Source organism: Podarcis melisellensis (genome assembly GCF_964234715.1).
Source record: "Podarcis melisellensis genome assembly, chromosome: 4".
Classification (NCBI taxonomy): Eukaryota; Metazoa; Chordata; class Lepidosauria; order Squamata; family Lacertidae; genus Podarcis; species Podarcis melisellensis.
Genome location: NC_138531.1, coordinates 42,306,372 through 42,328,002, shown reverse-complemented (window position 1 = coordinate 42,328,002; position 21,631 = coordinate 42,306,372). Strand labels below are relative to the sequence as shown.

The 21,631-nt window shown below is 42.3% G+C and overlaps 1 protein-coding gene across 1 annotated transcript; it reads right to left on the bottom strand.

Moving 5' to 3' along the window:
* Nucleotides 1–5,523: 5,523 nt before the first annotated feature.
* On the bottom strand, nucleotides 5,524–20,723 carry ZFX (zinc finger protein X-linked). Its single transcript, XM_081908840.1, is given in 9 exon segments — nucleotides 5,524–8,252; nucleotides 8,254–9,425; nucleotides 11,828–11,968; nucleotides 12,384–12,518; nucleotides 12,602–12,745; nucleotides 13,149–13,298; nucleotides 15,614–16,183; nucleotides 16,885–16,974; nucleotides 19,933–20,723. Coding segments are annotated over 8 exon segments (2,412 nt in total). The 5' UTR covers nucleotides 16,946–16,974; nucleotides 19,933–20,723; the 3' UTR covers nucleotides 5,524–8,213.
* Nucleotides 20,724–21,631: the final 908 nt, after the last annotated feature.

Here is a 21,631-nt window from a genome sequence, read left to right as displayed (position 1 = left end):
CGGTGGCCTAATGGTGCTTAAAACTATTACTAGCTGATGCTACAGTTGGCTCCAGACCAGTTTGTTAACGCTCAAGAAAAAGGTAGATGGGAGTGGGCAATTAAGCGATGAATAATTAGTCATTCCTTTGTTCTCGACTATAATACCATTAGTCAAAGATGAACTCATTTGCCTGTACTGTTAATTCCATTGTAGCTCTGGGCTAGTTAACTCTCAGGGCAAGGAAACCTGACCATTGGTCAGCACTTCCCCACCCCCACCCCATGCTTTCCCTTTCAGTGGACTGCCTTCAGTCTCTTTCACCTCTCCCCTTTTCTTGGCACATAAAATAGTATCAGTTTGTGCCATTTATTTGCTCGAGGTCTGGCCCAGCTACTGTTAAAAGACTTGTTGGTACTCCTGCTATTTCCCATTCAGGACGGCAGGAAATATAGGATGGGGGCACAAGGCAGTTTATATTTTAAGAAAAAGTCTTACAGTACAGTGGTACCTCTGGTTGCAAACAGGATCCATTCCGGAGCCCCGTTCCCAACCTGAAAGGAACGCAACCTGCATCTGCACGTTTGCTCACGCGCGGGTTGCAATTCGCCGCTTCTGTGCATGCGCGTGATGTCATTTTGTGCGTCTGCGCATGCGCATGCGCGAGCGGCGAAACCCGGAAGTAACCCTTTCCAGTACTTCCAGGTCGCCGCGGGATGCAACCTGAAAATGCGCAAGGACTGTAGTAGGGTGCGCAAGGAAACATTGTCTTCTTGGAGAAGCAGTCAGTGCAAGCACATCAGAATTTTTGCTGCTGGCTGCCAAAGCAATCAGAAATGCTTATATGAAGTATGAAGTCCTTTAGAGCCGTTCTTCACTGTATGCATAATGAAGCTATGCTACTCTGCCGTAACGGATTCATTTCGTTTATACCTTGTACCATTCCACACTTATTGGTGAGTTTCTCAACAAGTGCCAATTTCCAGACCTTATTATACCAATTCGTCAAAGAGGCTCCTTCCATATATATTTCCGGTGCCTAGTTACAACGGTCTTTGCTGTGAAAAATAGTCAGTGGTTTAAAGCTTACACCTGCATTTTCCCCACCGAAAAGATTTAACAAAGCCAGTTCTGGGAATTTAGCCACCTTTTGTCCAGCAATTTTGTGGATTTCATTAAACATTCATCCCAAAATTTACCTAGCTTCCTACACGTCAACCACATTGTTGGAATGAGCTCCACTGCAGAACTTTTAGCCCTTAAGAAAAACAGAGTCTATCACCTCAAGTTTGAGATTTTGCTCTGGTATCAAGCTTGGATATATTTCAGTAGTTATATATATTACAGGAACTACACACACACACACACACACACACATTATATATATGGTACAACTGCAGCCTTTATGAGCCTTTAACGGCACAAACACCTTGCTAACTACCATGCTTGTGCCAGGCAGCACAGTCTACTTCATGCGCATCTGGAATGAGCTGAAAGTTAGGCATCCAATAGTTTTTTTAGGCATACGGGTAATGTGCCTGAATCCTATGAACAGGGTCAGGAAAATTAACATATAACGGGCCATAAAAGGCACAGGATAGGCATAGAGAAAACTGTTCTTTAAATCCAATTTGCACATCTATTTTATTTAATTAATGCTAAACAATAAGTGTTCAGAATCAATTATGCATATTAAATATTTGATTATATGTGGTTTGATCAATTTAATATGCTAATAGAATACAGGCTTTAAACAAAACTGGAATTTACATCAGATATTTGAGTAGCAGGAACAAAGGGGGTAGTAGAGGGAACAAAGGGGAATGGTTACTGTGGTTAGATTATCATGCAGAACGGTCAACAAATCCCCACTTCTTCTATCTTTGATGTCCTGCCCAACTCTGCTCAGATCTCTTTAGACCATGTCCAAATTTTATCTGTAGCCATGGAAGATTAATATACTGTATGCTTTAAAAAAAAAAAAAGCTGGCTACTTTTGCCTCCGTTTTCAAATCTGGACTTCCATGCCCGAAACTGGGCACATAATTCACAGGGCACAATTTCTGACTCAAGTAAGATACCGTACTTTTCCATGTATAAGACTAGGTTTAAGACTAGGTCTGCGTCAATGGCTGGTGTAGATCGGCTGATGCTGTGGTAATTGGGCTGGCAATTGACAGCTTCTGCTGGCGAGGGGACAGACGTGAGATGGTTTTTTTGACACGTGCAGATGAGCGGTTTTCGGCAATCCCCCCCAAAGCTAACCCCCCCCCAAAGCTCAACAACTCTGAGCCATCTTCCCCCATTTTCTTAAATTTGAGTTCCCCAAAATAGGGGGCATCTTCTACGTGGGGGTGTCTAATACACGGAAAAGTATGGTAATTACATTTTTAAATACTGCCACACTCATGAAAATAGTCAAACTTCAGTAGAGTCAGAATCACCTAGGAGCTATTTAATGTGAGACTGTCATCTTTCTGGCTGTTTGTTACAGTGGTACCTCGGGTTACAGACGCTTCAGGTTACAGACTCCACTAACCCAGAAAAAGTACCTTGGGTTAAGAACTTTGCTTCAGGGTGACAACAGAAATCGCATGGCGGCAGCGGGAGGCCCCATTAGCTAAAGTGGTACCTCAGGTTAAGAACAGTTTCAAGTTAAGAACGGACCTCCAGAACGATTTAAGTTCTTAACCCGAGGTACCACTGTATTGCAATGCATGTGGTTGTGTTTCCCTCATTATCCACCGCGAGCCTCTGACATGGCTCCCACAGGTCCACACTCTAACCATTACGCCACACTTGCTCATTAAAAATAAACCCAGTGCATCTCACCATCGTAGGGGAAATGGTCCTGTGTGCCTCCTCAGTCTGTGGTGCTGTGTCAATGGGCAAATTCAGTGCCCCTCTTTTTCTCCCTTCTTACGGTTCTTTAGCTTTAAACTAGACCTTGGACTGACAGGCCTACAAACAGAAGATTCCTTCACTGAAGAACATGCTCACTAGGGCATGGCCACCCTACTACCTACAGCAAGTCCCACTGAAGTCAATGGGATTTATTTCTACAGGGTTCTGCTGCATGCCCTATCGTTAAATGGAAATCTCTCCTAGGTTTTATATAATAAAATGCCATTATCCTAACAGTTATTTGGGAGCATGTTTCAAATACAGTGGTACCTCGGGTTACATACGCTTCAGGTTACATACACTTTAGGTTACAGACTCTGCTAACCCAGAAATAGTGCTTCAGGTTAAGAACTTTGCTTCAGGATGAGAACAGAAATCGTGCTCTGGCGGCGCGCCAGCAGCAGGAGGCCTCATTAGCTAAAGTGGTGCTTCAGGTTAAGAACAGTTTCAGGTTAAGAACGGACCTCCGGACCGAATTAAGTACTTAACCCGAGGTACCACTGTAAATGGCATCAGGGAAGGCCAAATGAGTCTTCTTCACACAAACAGCAGCTGAAATGGGAAGCTTTTGATAGGGGCAGGCTAAAATGTCCACAATGACTTAAAACTAAATAAAGGAAGCTGGCACAAGAGCAAAGGGCCCTTGGTGCGCATTTCTGTGCTGATACACACTGCATTGTGCTCAGAGACATGTGAAAATGCTATGAAGTAGAAAGTTCTTTAAACAGCATTATGACAATATCTGCTTTTCCAAACAAAAACAAGTGATGAATAGCAGCTCCTATAGTACAGAGATTATATTGTCTGTGTCTCATGTTTTTGTCTAGGATTAGTTGGAAAACTTCTTTCTTTTTAAGAGTGGTGTGGGGGAGATGTTACTTCAGTTTTTATCCTTTATTGCCACCTATTGGTGAAGGTTTCAGTCCACAATGATGAAACCTACTGTACAGATGAGCTGGACAGTTATTTTTTTACGTTTTCTCGATTACTCATATTCTGCAACATTCAACACTGCATTATATAGCCCAGTTCAATGCACTTGAAGATTAAAACTAGGTAATTAAAGCATCAACAAAGCTGTAAGAGCCAAGCCAATTATTTGAGAACATCGTCTGAAGGCCTCAGGTTGGTCAAGGCTCCTATAGCTCTGCTGCAGAAATGGCCAGTGTGCTCAGCACTTGAGGGTCGCTTCCAATGCATGTTATTAACTTCCCAATTTTCCATATCATTCTGAAGCAGTCCCCTTCAGTTGTAACTAGAACTTTGCCCCTGAGAAATATTTGCAGATGCTGTGCTAGTTTTTTCCTTGTACTGTATGAGAACTGACAACCAATACTTTAAAGGTGAAGTAAAAAGCAAAATCCTGTATTTTTCTGTTTTGTTGTCTCATAGTATTTATTTATAATCTGTTATTTATTTGGCAAAATTGTTTGCTTGTTTGCTATGCATTAGGACACCTCTTAGGTATCATCACCAAAATTTGAGATCAAGGAGCAGGTTTTTGTGTATGTTTGCATGCAATTGGGACACCGTTTTAAATCAAGAGAGTAGACTTTCAAAACTTCACCAATTATTTGGTTTTTTAGAATTTCTGAGCAACACTGGGTAGAAGGCTGCTGGTTTCTAATGTTTCATGGCTATATAATTATGTTTTTATTTGATTTTGCAAGCTCTTCCGGGCTTTGCAGTACTGTAGCAATTAAATAATGACCCATTCTGTAGACAATGGAATCTTAATTTTGCCAATCCTGCGACTTTGGAGGCAGTCCCTAGGCATTTTTAAGCTCATCTTTACATCAAGAGCTTTAGAAAAATAGTTTAAAAAAGGAATACAGTGGTACCTCTGGTTAAGAACTTAATTCGTTCCGGAGGTCCGTTCTTAACCTGAAACTGTTCTTAACCTGAGGTACCACTTTAGCTAATGGGGCCTCCCGCTGCCGGAGCACGATTTCTGTTCTCATCCAGAAGCAAAGTTCTTAACCCGAGGTACTATTTCTGGGTTAGCGGAGTCTGTAACCTGAAGCGTCTGTAACACATTTGTGTACAGAAACAAAATTCACTATTTAGAGAAAGGAACTGGTCGAATCCTAGTGTCAACATCAGTTTCATCACATAGTACGCAGTACCCTTTATGTACTGGGACGCGGGTAGCGCTGTGGGTTAAACCACAGAGCCTAGGACTTGCTGATCAGAAGGTTGGCAGCTTGAATCGCCACGATGGGGTGAGCTCCCGTGGCTCGGTCCCTGCTCCTGCCAACCTAGCAGTTCAAAAGCACATCAAAGTGCAAGTAGATAAATAGGTACCGCAGGAAGGTAAACGGCGTTTCCGTGCACTGCTCTGGTTTGCCAGAATCGGCTTAGTCATGCTGGCCACATGACCCGGAAGCTGTACACCAGCTCCCTTGGCCAATAAAGCGAGCTGAGCGCCGCAACCCCAGATTCGGCCATGACTGGACCTAATGGTCAGGGGTCCCTTTACCTTTACCTTACCCTTGAAGAATGTCCCAGATTTAGTTCCTGACATCTCTGAATGTTCCAGGGAAATAATATTCTGCTCAGCTACCAAGTTTATTGTAAGAGGAAACAGCATGAATTTTAGTGGCAATATGTGAAAGAGTTAGCTTATCAAATGAATATTCATTAACAGGAAAATAGTCTGATTTTTATTTTTTTCACATTATCATCAAGTACACAATACAACGTTACACATCCCTATATAGGACTCTATTTCTTTTCTTTTTTCTCTTTTTACAAAGTGTACACAGGGAGGGACATATAGTATTTAACAAGCATTTTTACAGAACAATTATTTATATTATGTTCTCAGTTGGTTTTTTTTTTAATGTACCATTTAAAACATGGAACTGAAACATCAATTTTATAGCATTCGCTAATCAAATAAAACTAGCCTGTAACTATTATTACATTAACAATAACTAGTTTTGATTTGCTCTTTTTACAGATACATTGTACAAAATCCACTTCACTAAACTCTTAATTGCGTACGTTTCCAAAATTATGCTTCAAAACAAGTATTTACGATTCCAGATGATGTTAAAAAAATAGGAAGTGGGTCACTTTTTTGTTCTCAAGTTGAGTAACTGTCCAAGAAAATAGGTTTTCAATATGGATAATACTTTTCAGCAGCAGACTGAGAATTTGAGGTTTACTAACTTTTTAACAGGTTTGAAAATAACTTTTGTAAATTATTTGGATATCTGGGCAGGACTTCAATGAAATTTGAGGCACCTAAGTTTCCACTGAATCAATGAGTACAAGTGCTTTTAGGACCAGGCTTTCAGGCCATTATCCCACAGTAAAGAAACCACCTAGAACCTTTTACAGGATTCTACACAAGCGCTGCTTAAATCTACTAAAAGATAAAGATAAATGGCCATGTGCATCTTGGAGCAGAAGTCATGAGTGCATTTGATTACTAGAGGTCCCCACTATCTATTCCAGGAGTTTGGTGAACATGCAACAGTCCAAACACAAAAGGTCAGAAACAAACATAGCTGCACATAAATCCGACACACTTAGGTTTGTATAAAACAAAATGTTTTATGTTAGCACATCAAGTGTTTATGTTTACATATGGCTGTCTCAAGTAATTCTTGTTTCCGTTAAGCAAAACCAATCAACCCAGGAATACTGAGGTATTTATTTGAAGAAATGTACATTGTATTTTCTGGCCACATACCATAGGGATATTGTGTTTCTGATGAGAGGCGAAGGAAGCATAGAGCAAAAACTATTCATTTGGAACTTGCGTCTCATCTCATTATATTTGACCAGTGTGCTTTTGGGACCAAAACAGAAGGGAAGGGGTTGAAGAAGCCAACAAGCCAAACACACCAGACTATGTACGTTCACTAAGATGTCATCACTTACAGCATGCTTTGGAGTCCCCGCCCCACCCTGTTTTACTGCACTTTGCAAATTCGTAAGAGTACATTGTTTGCCGTGAAGCAGATTGTGGCAGCCTTAGCTTTCAGAGCACAGGTGATCATTGCAACATCTATCCAGAAGGGTATAAACAGATAAGGAAGAACTGGACAAACTCTAGATAATTACTACTTAATAAACTGATTGGAAGGACCACTACACGCTTGTTACTGAAACAACTCTAAGAAAAGCTGTGACATCTAATGTTTCACAGGGGGAAGGAGACAATTACTCCTCCTCGTAGCTCTCTGTGCTCCATCAAAATCTGCTCTGGAAGTTTGAGGACTCTCCACAGTAGATTTCGGAGGGGCTGCACTGGGGAGGAGGAATCAATGAAAACTGCCTTGTTTGCCTACTGACATCGACTCCTTCCATCAGCTGAGGGAGAAACATTGGATATCACCCTGTGTTCCTAAGAGAGTAATAGAGAAAATATACAAAAAGTTGCTGGAAAACAAGTTCTTCATGAAGATAGCATCTGTTTCTATTCTTTATTGCTCCATCTAATGTGCTCCCTTTATACAGTTTATACTCTTTGAAAAGCTGTCCAAGGCTGCTGGTGGATAGTTAAAAATATGATTGGACCAAATATTTCATGGAGTCTTGTAACAAAAATGATTTTTAATTTGGGGTAACCTTAACAACTGTCAATTGATCCTGCCAACAACTGAAACAAATGTATCCATATGCACTATGAATCAGCAATAAGTTTCAAAACACAAATGCATTTGTAATACAGAACCAAAAGAGAAGCACATAGTTAATATGTATGAATAAATGCCTGAAGTTTTAAATTCACACTTCCTGAAAATAAATGCTCCCAGCAACCAACTATTACTTATCATGGAAGAATTAAACATTATGTAAAAAGAACTCCAATTGATGGAGAATAGTAATGAGTAACTACTCAAATGAAGATTGTGTCACAAATTTTTAAATATCAGATGAAACAATAAGTGGGTCCTATGGTACAATGTTATCTTCTTACATTAATTTCCTCCAGTTTATTTTATACAATCTCTTTCTGATGGCTTTATTAAGAGCAAATTAAAAATATATCTTTAACTCATGACAAAACTGTTAATATGGTCACTGAATATGAACCATGTCAGTAAGGTAAATATTTCAGAGAACAAATGTGGTTGAAAAATTCATTTTGAGACAGGGTTTACTTTATTAAATGCAACTTTATTGTTGCTATCCTTCCTCATTTATTAAACGGAAGAGAATTCAGAACACACTAATGAACAAAATGTATAAAAGTCAACTAGAAGCAATAATCCTATCTGTATACAGCACTAAATCAAATGCACGCTAGTTTGTTTGTGTGATCTGCTTTATAATACAATTACTGCCTAGAAAGCGAATCTTTTACACACACCCTTCTAAATTCCATAGAATAAGGAGTCCTCACGGCAGCCCAATGTCTTTATGATGCCGCATAATGTGCTGGTTCTTCTCTGAAGGTCTTCTGAAGCCTTTTTTGCAGAACTCACAACGGTGAGGGTAGTCTTTTGTATGAATGGAAATAACATGCCGTTTGAAACCTGAGGCATCTGTAGTGCTGTACTCACAGAACTCACACTGATAAACTTTTCTACCACTGTGTGTTTTCATGTGTTTTTTGAGTTCCATTTGCAGCTTGAAGCCCTTCTTACATCTCTTGCACCTGAACGGAAGATCCTTTGTGTGAACTGAGAGAATATGGCGACTTAGAACAAACGGATCTGCAATCTTAAAGTCACAATGTCTACACTGGTGCAATTTTTTGCCTTTGTGCACTGCAACATGTTTTTTCAGTTCTGAGGGCCTGTGAAAGCCTTTGTCACACATGTCACACTTATGGGGGTAATCCTTTGTGTGAACGGAAATTATGTGTCGCTTTAAATCACTCGAGTTTGAACTTTTGTGGTCACAGTGCAGACACTGATGTGTTTTGCTTTCTTGATGCATAATGATGTGCTGTTGCAGCTCTTTGGTATCTGAAAATATCTGAAAACAAATGTCACATTTGAAGGGCATTTCCTTACTGTGTCTAGTCTTTACGTGAGTTTTCAGGTTGGAAGAGTCAGCTGATCTATACTCACAATATTGGCACTGGTAGGGCTTTTCACCGGTGTGGATTCGCATGTGTTTCTTGAGCTCTGACGGATGCCGAAATCCTTTGCCACATTCCACACAAATGTGTGGAAAGTTCTTGCTGTGCACAGCCAGAAGGTGACGATTCAGTAATCCCTGCTCTGCTGTCTCATACTCGCAGAATTTGCACTTGTGCATTTTGTTTGCTGCCTTGTCCCTGTGCACCATCTTGTGTGTAAACAAAGCCCCTGCATGAGAGAAACTTTTCCCACATTCGTCACATTCAATTAGCTTCTCGGTCTTGGTAGTAAGCTTGTGGCTCTCTAGATGGTTATGCAAACTTAACTTTTTATTTGTAGTGTAATCGCAATCAGTACATCGATATTTTTTCTTAGCAAGAAGGTGCTCAGGGTGGTTTTTCATGTGCCTTTTCAGGAAGCCTCTAGATTTAAACTTCTTCCCACAAATCATACAGGGGTAGACTGTCAAAGGATGGCCATCGGGCCCAATTATTATTGCTGTAAAATAAAAGCAAAACCCAAATCATGAAAATGGCACTCCTTAAACAGAAAAGAAATATGCTGATATGTGTATTAACAGCTATGTAAGTTGAAGTTATGCACTTCAAAATCTTGTTCATTTCAGTGACACAGTCAAGCACATACTTATTAGTGCAATCCTATATATGTCTGACTGAGTTAACAAGGCATATTCCCAGATAAGTAGGTAAAGGATTGCCGTCCCACTCACTGAAATCCATAGGATTTAAATATTGGCTGGCAATATTACCTCTGTTAAATTAGCCACAATAATGTGTCAGAACTAAAGCAAAATCATTCAACACAAATGGGGGAAGACTTGCAGCACTTCAGTATTTGGTAGCAATGTCAAGTGCTAACACATCCTTTAATTAAGCAAATTAAACCTGCATAAAGGAATACCTTGACATGTCAGTAACTGCAGAACCCAAGATCTCTTAAAGGTGCCTTGTAATAATAGGAGTCTTTGCGGTGGATGAATCAGGTTTGTCAGGTTTGAGGACAACTGTTTCCAAAAGCGTCCACCAGTACAGGAATTTCTAATTTTAAAACTGAGGATAACTATTTGTTCTCTGTTGCTTTGTACGGCTCTCAGATAAGTGAGTAAGCTACTAGAAATGTTAATATTAACTATAATCCAAAATAACAGTTGCAAACAGGTAGCATGAGATAAGAATTGTGCAATCAAAACAAATATGAGAAGCAAGTCAATCCAGACATAGAATACATGGAGCTTGATGAAATGTTTTATTATGTATTTTCATTTTGTATTCTTATGTTGTGAACCATCCTGTGATCTTTGAATGGTGGCATACAACAACAACAAAAACAACAAACATGCTTCCACCACCGGAGCTATGCCAAAAGGGCAGAACTGTTATAGTAATCCCTCCCCTCCTTATGAACCATGCATGCGTATTACGTAACTGTTGGGGCTGCCAGGAAGGCAGTGCTCATAGCTGCTATAATAGGCCTATGCTTCCAATAGGAGCACAACAGATGCGTATATCCTCTCACATTTTATGCATCAGTCATTGAAAGTAGTTGCAAGAGAATAATGTATCTAACAACTTCTTTTCTCCCTAAAAATGCTGGGGGTATGTTTGCATCAGTACGACTTCATAGGAGGTGTTGGGTAGGGTTTACTTTAACTGCTGCCTTCCTCAGCGAGTCCATGTGTTCTATCTTAGTGCAATTTCATTTTCTTTGCATTTTGGTTACTAGGGACTTGTGCATTCTTAAAGACAAAAACACTTGTGTTAACCCATCTTTACAATGAAGTGAGTCACATTTTGAGGATTTATAAGTAATTTATAAGTTGATGTAATTCATTACACTGAGTCCATTAGAGATGTTTCTAAAAATTACAAGCTTTTTGTCTAACCCTCATCCCACCCCAAAACAAAATGCCAGAAACTGATCCATCTTTTGGTAATATGTACTCTGTATTGAAGTAATGTACACAGCATAGCCACGTATGCAATCTACATAATCTCCCACTATAATTAAGTGAGTGCAGGTTACTCTCCTTTGAGGTTCCAACCAACCAAGTTGTCTTCCAGGATACTCCAGTTCACCCTGCACTCCACCACCAAAAATTAGTTAGCATTCCAGTTCAGTTCTCACTGAAATGTTTTTGGCTCTGGCCCACTCAAGCTTTTTCCCCATTAAAGGTTTGGTTTTGGGTGTGTGTGTATAGTTTTACAAACTTCAGGGTTCCCAAAACCTACTGGTATCTCCCTTTTGTGTGTGAATAGTGCTGTTTAGGCTATAGGTGGCACTGTGGGTTAAACCACAGAGCCTAGGGCTTGCTGATCGGAAGGTCGTGGTTCGATTCCCCGCGATGGGGTGAGCTCCCGTTGCTCGGTCCCAGCTTCTGTCAAGCTAGCAGTTTGAAAGCACGTCAAATTGCAAGTAGATAAATAGGTACGGCTCAGGCGGGAAGGTAAACGGCGTTTCCGTGTGCTGCTCTGGTTCGCCAAAAGCGGCTTAGTCATGCTGGCCACATGACCCGGAAGCTGTATGCCAGCTCCCTCGGCCAGTAAAGCGAAATGAGCGCCGCGATCCCAGAGTCGTCAGTGACTGGACCTAACAATTGGGGTCCCTCTACCTTTACTTGGTGATTTACATTAATAGGTGTACACGGTGTGTCTAGGAATAATTTTCTGCCGAAACCTGACTTTTCAAGTAATTTATTTGTTCTTCCTGTTAACAGTTCTAAATTTGTGTGCTTGTTATATAGTTAAAATACAAAACCACAAAAAGCATGCATCTACATGGTAGTGCTTTTAAAACCTTTAAAATGCTCAAAGAAAATGCATTTCTATTCTCTTTCTCTTGACAGGCAATCATCATAGTCACTAGAGTCGCTGTGTACTTACCTGTTTGATATTGTCTGGATTCCAACCTCCTCCTTTTCTTTGGTTTTTGTTTTGCTAGCCTTCCAAGACCAGCAGACTCATCTATGTGCAAGAGAGCACTAGCTGTTCCATTTCGGTTTTCAACTGCATCTGTGTTATTACCTAATGGAGGATTGAAGGTTACATATCATCAGCACTCTAAGGAATATTCAAAATAGAGAATCTATACATGGTAATAAAATATTAAGTTAGTAAATGGTTGTTCTGTGCCTTTTTGCAGTCAACCTGGGCACTGAATGAAGTCAGATTCACATTCAAATAGAAACCTTTGAATGCTGCTCCACACAGTGAGCCTCTTGCTACACTTGTTCGTGACTCAGACTATGGATTTCATCACCCTATCACAAACCAACATTGTTGGATAATAAAAAGATGCCAAAAGCAAACATTACCCATAAACTGCTCACGACCCAGCAGCCACCATGTGGCTGCTTGTTTGCACAAAATAGGAGTGGGAGCCAATTTCATTTGGCATGAGCTAACACTACAGGGAAGTGTCTTTTGATTTACAACATACCATAAGCTGCTGCCCAAGCTATCGGCATAAAGCTTTTAATATCATTCTCATCAATTTGCTGTTCGTGAACAGCTGCTGCGTCTTCCTCTCCTACAATTACCTCCATATATACCTCATCAGCAATTTCTGCAACATCTAAGAGAAGAAAAAACAATATAATACAAATTTTGTGTCATTTTAAACAAATTCTTAACCCTAAATAAAGGTCAAATACTTACTTAAATCTTCATCTTCATGCTGGGAATCATTTACTGTCATATAAACCATTTTTTCCCTTGGAATGCGAACACCGCTATTTTGATTCATTAATGTGTCTCCATTGTCATTTTCAGATTCACTTTCCACAATATCTACTGTGCCTCCTGGGTGGGGGGGAAAAAGTTGGTCAAAGTATTTTGTAAAAGCATGTTTCTACTAAATTATGGTTTAAATACAAGCATTAGAAAATAATCTACACTTTTCCCACACAATATCTGAAAGAAGCCAGAGTCAAATAAAAGGAGATTACTACTCAGCAACTAATTTCCTGAAGATACGTTGAGAAGAACAAAGGATAGTGGGCCTAAACCTTAACTTCCACTTTCTATTGCTACCAGCCAACATGTCAGAAAGGCCAGATTCTCCACCATTTTTATTTCTAGTTTGGCAACTAGAGGGAAAGGAGGAGTCTTATGATAGTTCTCAAGAGCACAGCTTTTGTCCTTCGACCTCCAATTACTGATGTTTAGATTAAGTTTAAAAATAAAATAAAATAGAATGCTGTACCTAAGTCATCTTCCCCTGGATCAGCTTTGAAAATATACACCTTGATGACTTCTGGGCAAATGCCATCCATTTTACAAGGATCATTTTCTGACACAGTTTTTCTTGTCAGGTCAACAGAATCATCAGTTTCTGCCTTGACAGCATCATCCACTACAGAGAAAAACAATAAAATGATCAATCCAACACAAACTGATTGCAGTAAGACAAAAATTTATCATTTCAATTGTAGAAATATTTTAAAATGCAGTAAAACTATAAATGAAAGTAAAAGAAATGTTTATATGATTTATTATTCTAGTTACATGAAAACTAGTGAGATATGTTAAGAAGATAAATTCAAAATGCTCTCCTGCACTGCCTATTTCTCTTAATTAGCTAATAACCGTGACCAAACTTGAAAAATGTTAATAAATCAGGGAAGCAACATGGGGTGGGGAACTGGAACAGGCTGGTGGGCTGGATCATTATCTCTTCCACCCCTGGTGAACCAAGCATCTCATGAAAGTTCTCACCCTGGAGTTGGATCCTTAGCTGGCTCAGTCATGTACATTGGGCTTCACAAGACCTGACAACCAGCTGACTGACTGCAATTTATGGACTAGACCCACCGACCAGCTCACTGTGGGAATTCTGCAGACTTCTGTGCTCAGTACTCACAAGCCCCAACAACCTGATTGCCAGAACTTTGTGAGCACTATACACTGGGCTTCGCAAGACCCACCAATCAGCTGACTGTGGGTGCTTGCAAACCCCTCTTTACACATCAGCTGATCAATGGTGCAGGCAAAGCCCTTTTGGCTTGTGCCTTCATCTGCCCCACACCTGATAAAATCAGGAGGACAGGTGACTGTGGCTTGTCCAAACCGGTCTTGCAAGTCAAATGGAGAAGCCTGGTGAGCCTAATTAGGCCTGGGGGCTAGAGGATCCCACATGCCAAAGTCACAGAATAGCCGTGTTAAAAGTAAAATGTGAGTTTCTTTGTAGTGTGCCTTGGTAATAGTCAATTGCGAAACAATTAATCTGTAATTCCCTTGAGGAAAGCGGGGTGATTATAAATAGAAAAAACTGATTTGAGGTTTTTGCTACAATCAAGCAGTATATAATTTTCATGAAATAAAACGAATAACTAAATTGTGCTCTCATGATCTATCAACAGACATTGAAAATGCTGATGATGATGCAGCACAGCAGAATTCTACCTAGAAGTATATATGAGGTGGTGCACACCTCTATTTGTGCCACAACAGCTGAAATGGAATTCTATGCAAGGCAAGCTCATACAGCCTGTCTCATCAATTTCCATTCCACCCTGCTTGCTACATCTTTTGTTTTTGCCAATACTAGGTTGCAACTTTACTGGGAATAGGATGGAGACACTGTGAGTTTGAGAACCACTGCCAAAGCCTCAGAACACTCCTTCTACAGTTTGCCACATGGCACATTAAACAGATACATGAATTATGTAAAAAGTGGAGATTTGAATTTAGAAGCATGTTTTCATTTTGCTTGATAAACTGCTACAGACTGGCCAAGGCAACACCAAATTAGGCATCAAACTCATGACTTAAAAACTGGTAGAGCTTGTTTGGGAGGCTGAAAGCAAAGAATGAGGTAATAGGGAAACTTTCACTCGGCATAATTATTGTATAAGCATTCTCGTCAAATTATAAAGGGTGTGGATTTATATTTTGTCTGAAGAGAAGAACAAATATATATAGTTTTAGAACAGACTAAGAATTTAGAACATTGATATATGAGAATACAGACGTGGGATCTATTATCTTTATAAGAGGTAATAGCTGAGTAACATAAGGTTGCATCTTATATGCATAGCTATGCTAGTGCACTTTATTGATATCCTGTGCCTAGGCTATAAACAAACTCACCCATCCTACTATGCTTCTAGAAAGTTCTAAAAATTCTACTATGCATCATGCAGCATTACAATGGTGGAATCATGCTAGCTAAATAGCCTGACAATTATGAGAGTTCTCCCCAAACAATTCCCACCACCTGCTTTCTCTGCCTAGTGCTATGCCTTCAAATGACTTTGTGCATTGCTGCTATGTTGCATTTGACAAATGAATGCCATTTGTCAGCACAGTATTACCAAGGTATAGTGCTGTGCTGACATAACATAACATACAGGGTCAGTTCATGTTACAGCAACCATCCTAAACCCTGCATCCCCTTTCTCGTCCAGCTCATTCTCGGTTCTTCTTGACAAAGTGGTGGTGGAGATCAATCAAATCAAGACTCACAACCACTGAGTAATATGATGGTTGCCATCTTCTCTCCACCCCTCCCCAACTCACCAGCAGCTACTTAAATTACTACAAGTGTACTTAGCATAGATTAACACCACAGAAGTCCAAGGGATTAAAAGTGAAGCAATAGAAGTTCTCTGGATTAAGGAATTTGTAAATAAATTCGTGGCTTTTAAAATACTTCACCCAGACACTTACAGGAAATCATAAGGTAGTCTTCACAGTTGCCCTTGTCATTATCATGTTCCACAGGTATTCCACTGGCATCAATTACAGCTTCAGAGGCACAATCTGCTACCAAAACTTCAGAAACTACATCTTCTCCCAGAGAACCTGTGGCAATTTCTGCTTCTACAACATTGCTATGATCATGAACAACATGTTCCAATTGTCCAACATCAGGTACGTGCATTGACGCACTTGTGAGCACATGCTCAGGTATCGACATTGCTGAAGCTGTGATCTCAGAGGATAAAACATCTTCTGGAACAGTGCAGTGTGCTAAAGACACTTCCTCAGTGACATCAGTGTCCAGCACTGGTTCAGGCATAATAACAGTTTGAGATACATCAGTATCTTCCATGATATCTGGACACTCAACATCTTCTATAACAACGTCCTCAATTACATCCTGGATTACTACAGAATCAGGATCCTCTGGGACAAAGTTATGAACTGTTATGTCAGAATCCTCCACATCTGAGACATAGACTGTTTCCTGTATTTCAACAACAATCTCATTTCCATTCAAATGTGTTCCATCAGTTCCTGAAATACATAAAAATAATCAAAGTTACTGTGACAGTATAGTTTCAGGTTTCATGAAAATGAGATCTATTTATGACTTCTTTCCCCACACATCATATGCAAGTTCTTGGATTATTCCCTATGTGACATATTCCATATTGTTATAAAGTTTACAAGCTTCTTTTTAGCTCCTGCTGGTCTTATTGTGCCTTCAAAATCACAGAGGGTTAGAAGGACCTAGAATTCACTGAGAAAAAGTGTCAGGTGGATATGACTGTGGAAAGTATAGGAAGATGTTAAAACTGATAAAAAGAACAGAGAATTGAAAATGTATGTAAAGGTTAGGAAGCGCTAACCCAGTTGTCAACTATCTCGGTCTTCCCATTCTGTAACAACCTCCTACGCAGCCCGCATTATACTTGGTATCCAAAGAAAATAATCATTATTATTGTCTTATTCTAGAGAAATGGTAAACAACAATATTAGTACAGAAATACTTAAAAGATTATATAGTGCATTTTAGTGGTGGTTGGTAGTTCTTTTAGCATCAAGGTACTTCTCAAAACATGTTAACTATGGAACAGAATGAATTTAGACTTTCAGGCAGGAGAGTAGAGAAATTTAAAAACAACAAACCCCCCCCCCCCCAGTATGGTGTCATTCAGCAAAGACCAAATAGGCTACATCATGCATTTAGAGAAATCCATTTTAGACTGTCATACCTGTAGGATCAAAAAACGCATGTGGGTCATGTGGCTGTAGCTCAAGCCCATCTTCATCCATGGCCTTTAACTCTCATCAGTCAGAAATGTCTATAAAATAAAAATGAAGAAGCTCCAATATTTATGTGGCATGCATATTGAACTCAGTTCATGGATGAAAAAATCCCAAGAGGGAAAAATATTCTCAAGAAAAGAGTCAATTCCTCAGGACCTGCCCCCTAGACTACAAAGTGATATGCACACACTGCTTGCTATATCCAGTGGGGGCAGGAAAATACAGCTTTCAGGGCAAAACACTCTTACCTCACTGTATGTATTTGTTCATTCAAAATATCTTTTTAGCTCTCAGAAACAACATATATGAAAATGAATGATACAAAGCTGTATGAGATATATTAGAGAGGTTTGTATTAGCATTAGAAAGCTGCTCATTTAGTCTTAAGAAATGGCAGTGTTGAGGTTTTCTTCAAAACTATTAAAAAAAAAATATTGAAGAGGTCAGTTACAGTGGTACCTCTGGTTGGGGATGGGATCTGTTCCGGAGGGCCGGCCGGATCCCGAGGTTTTCACAACCGGAGGACTGCTTCTGCGCATGTATGTGTGGCAAAAACCTGTTAAAATACTTCTGAGTTTGCCACTTACGCATCATGAAGTTTACGTAATGATAGCTTTACATAAGCGGAGGTACTACTGTACACTAAAACTGTGGGGCCATCACCAAGAAGGTCTTGTTTCTTGTGCTCCACAGCCTAGTTTATCTTATTGACAGATATACAAACAGGACCTCCGAAAAAGATCTTGGGACAAGGGTGGGGAACCTGCAGCCCTTCTGATGCCTCAGAACTACAATGCCTATTGGCCCCAAGGCAAGCATGGTGAATAATCAGGGATAATGGGTGCTGTAATCCAGCAACATTTGGAGAGCCAAAGTTTTCCCAATCCTGTTTTAGGGCACAAGCTGGGCTGTACAGATAAAGGCAATCCTTAAGCAAACCTGAAAGATAAACACAGCACTTTGAATTGGGCCCAGAACCATACTGGTAATTATTGCAGCTGGTGTAGAAACAGTGTTAGATGAGAAGACTTTCTGGCCTCTATCTGTATGTATATACCACATTTTGCACCAACTAAATTTTCTGACCCATCATCAAAGGCAGCCCCCGTGGAAACAATATTACAGTAGTCCACTTTGGAGGACGCAAGTGCATGGGTAACTGAGGCCAGGTTTGACTCATCCTGAGCTGGTAGAGGCACTTCCAGCCACTGCCACTATATATGCATCTCTGGACAGGAATGAATCCAAGAGCACCCCCAAGCTGCACAACTGCTCTTTCAACAAAAGTGCAGCCCCATTTGGAACAGGTCTCACACCTCTATTTAGATCAGCCAACTTCTCAACCCACAGAACCTCTTATCTGAATTAGGTTTCTGCCTTCCTCCCCACCATCTCATCCCTTCCAATATGCATCCCGATATCTGGTCAGCCTTCTTGGGATGCATAGGTGGAAAAGAGAGACTGAGCTGAATGTCATCTGCATATCGATGTCAAGACAGGAGTTGGGAGCAGGTCAGCAATAACTCACAAGGTGTTAGTGAAGTTAACTCTTTATTGAAATAAACAAAAACAGCTCAGGCCCGGTGAGCACAGTAACTCTTCCCAGTAGGTCTTGGCCCAAAGAGGCAGCTGGTGTCTTCCCAAAACTCCCTAAGTCTCTTCTCCCCCAAGGTCCTTCCCAAGCAACCTAAGACTTCTTTGCCTTGCCTGTTTTTATTCCTTCCTCTTAACACCTCTTTGGGAGGGGGGGGGGGAGACAGAACTTGCCACAGGAGGGGGAAACTCCTTGTCTTCTTCAGCAGCCTGACTCATCTCTGCCTCTTGGCCCCCCTCCTCTCCAGCCTCCTCTTCTGCCTCTGGTTCTGGACTCTGCCACAGACACTTCCTGCTCACCAAACCCTCTTACCTGTTCAGCTTCCGACACCTCATCCTCCCAGCCTTCTCCCTCTGACCACCCATTGTTATCCCACCACCAATTCCCTGGCTCTGATCCTTCTTTCCCTGGGTGGTTTTCCAGCTGGTGCCTCCCACCACTCCTCTGCATCCAGCCAGATCATGACAACTGTTAATATTGCAACTCAGACCTCCCAATGACTTCTCCCAACTGTCTCCCATTGCTTCTAAATACTGAAGATAATACTGAGATAAAATAGAACCCTGAGGCATTTTGAATGTCATGAAGCAGAGCAGAAACCACCTTCTTGGACCATTCAGGAAGAAGTGGAGCCACTGTAACATGGTGTCTCCAACTCAGACAGGAGGGGGAGAAGTATGTCATAGTAATGGTACGAAAAGCAGCTGAGTGGCAGCATTAGCAAAAGTTTATTGCTAATCATGAGCAGTAAGTTGCTTTTTTAAGTAAATCCATGATTTATTCATAATGGAAATTTGAAATATTGAGATGCTAATGTGCAAGGAATAAACAGAAACTGTGTTTTTCAAACTGCATCCTTAGTCGCAAGCAAAACTACTCTACATGCATTTAAACACCCACAGAAGTTCGGGACAGTTAAAAGCTTTTGATTTGTTCATTGCACAAATGCTGTTGCGTCCAAAATAAGCTGAAATTTATTACCAAAGCATCCAGGGAAATTACCACACACATTATTTTCTGCTTCTACTCACTCTGCAGAAAGTGGATACACACACACACACAAATATATATATATATTTACTCCAGAAAATCATTTTTCAATCTCATCTCCCTGCCTGATTGTCATATACACTTCATAGGATACTTTAGTAAATAATGTTTTTTTCCTCCCCAAAGCAAGTTGTACAATATTACTAGCCCTTTCCCACTGTCCCCAAAACTGAAAGATGTTCTCTATGAAATCCCCATTAGCTTTTCAGATGTTCATTTGAAAATTGCTTTTTATTGTTTCAGACACAGCAGATATATTGACTTTCAGTGGCCTTCCCGATTCACAGTAACCCGACCTCTCTACTTCACGTATTACAGTTAAGAAACACAAAAATCACTAATCCCACACCTTGAGGCACTTTGTCTGACATCCTAACACGGGAGTGAAACTTCCAGAGGCTGCACTGTGGGTTACCCAGAGAAAACTGCTTTTCCTTTTTAATTGGGTGAGCTTGAGCTGAAGACTGCAAAACTGTACTAAGCCTGCCTAGTGTGGCATTTTTAATTTGGTTTCTAGCGTTGCGCCACCTCTACCCCGCGAAAGTGTTAACACCCCATGGAAGATGTCAAGCGACCCCGCATCCCCTTCACAATGAAGCCAGTTGGTCTTCCCCAGCATGGAGAGGCAGGCATCTATATTCCCTGGCATGAAGTATTATGTATACTGTATATGGTTTCCCCCACACTCCCTCAAAAAAAGAGAGTCCCTTGAATAAACTCTGGCGCCAACTGGCACATGGCCCCCTTTGCAGAGGAGCCTGGGGGCGGTTGTGTGCGCTGCTCGTGCCCCGTGGAAATGGGACATCGTTTAACCGCATTGTTGGCAGCGGAATCGCCTGGAAAAGCCGCCCAGCCCGTCAAAAGCTACGGCGGTGGGGCGGGAGGCTGCGGGGCTGAAGCTGGCCCACGAGCAGCCGAGCAGGACAACTGGGCACAACACGGGGAAGGAGGGGAGGGGCGAGCCTCCCCCACTGGCGCCGTCTCCGCCCTGCCCTGCCCGTAATGGGGACTGTCTGGGGCCAGGAGCGATGAATTCAAGATGGCGGCCGGCACTCTCCCTCAGCCTCCCTTGCCGCCGCCATCTTGTCTCCTCCTTGCAGACAGTCTCCCTCCGACTCGGCCCCGGCCCCGCTCGCTCCCTCAGCCCCGCGCCTCAGACCTGTTCCCCGCGCGCCTCGCGCCACCCCGCCGCCTCTTCCCTTCCTGGAAGCCGAGCTGCGGCCGCCTAGGCCCCGGAGCAGGGCCTCACGGCCCACTCCTGCAGGACGGAGCCCGGGCCCGCGGCCTAGCTGCGGCCTTCTCGGGGCCTGCACGTCGGCGGGCGCCGAGGCCTGGTCCCGCGCGGGGTAAGGGCCTAGCTGGGGCCTGTCCCGTGCTGCTTACCGGGCGGGGCGGCGGCGGCGGCCTCTGCGCGGCCTTTCTGCGCGTAGCTGGGCCGATCTCGGTGGTAGAGCCGCAGCGGCGGGGCGGGCGGGAGCGGAGGGGAGGGAGGGGCCGAGCTCGGAGCTGAGTGGAAGCGGCCAAGCTCCCCGGGCCGGGCCGCCGTCAGCACGTCACGTCACTGCCCGAGAGAGACCCAGGGAAATGCGGAAGGGAGAAGCCGGCGCTGCTGCCGCCTGAGCCGCCTGCTCTTCAGGCCAGGAGCCGGGCCGGGCCGAGCGGGCGGGCGGAGGAGAAGGAACCGGGCCAGGGACGGGAAGATGAAGTGCAAGGGCGGCGGGTCTCTGCCAGCCCCTCCCGCTGCAGCTGCCGCTCCTGCCGCCGCCGCCGCCTCCTCCGTTCCAGCTCGGCGGTAAAATTCCGCTCCGGGCTCAGACTTGCTCAACTCGGCGCCGGGGAGCGGAGGGTGGTTTAGGCCTGGAAAATCCCCAACTTTTCGGGGTGGCTTCCCCGCAGGCACTGCCGGGGGCACCCCCGCCTCCCGGATTTCTCTTTTACCCCCCTCGATCGCCGAAGTTTATTCTGCTCACCGCATTGTTAAAAAGGAAGCGTTTATTGCATGCCGACATTTTTGGATTAAAATCTTTACTTATTCAGGCCCCGTTTCC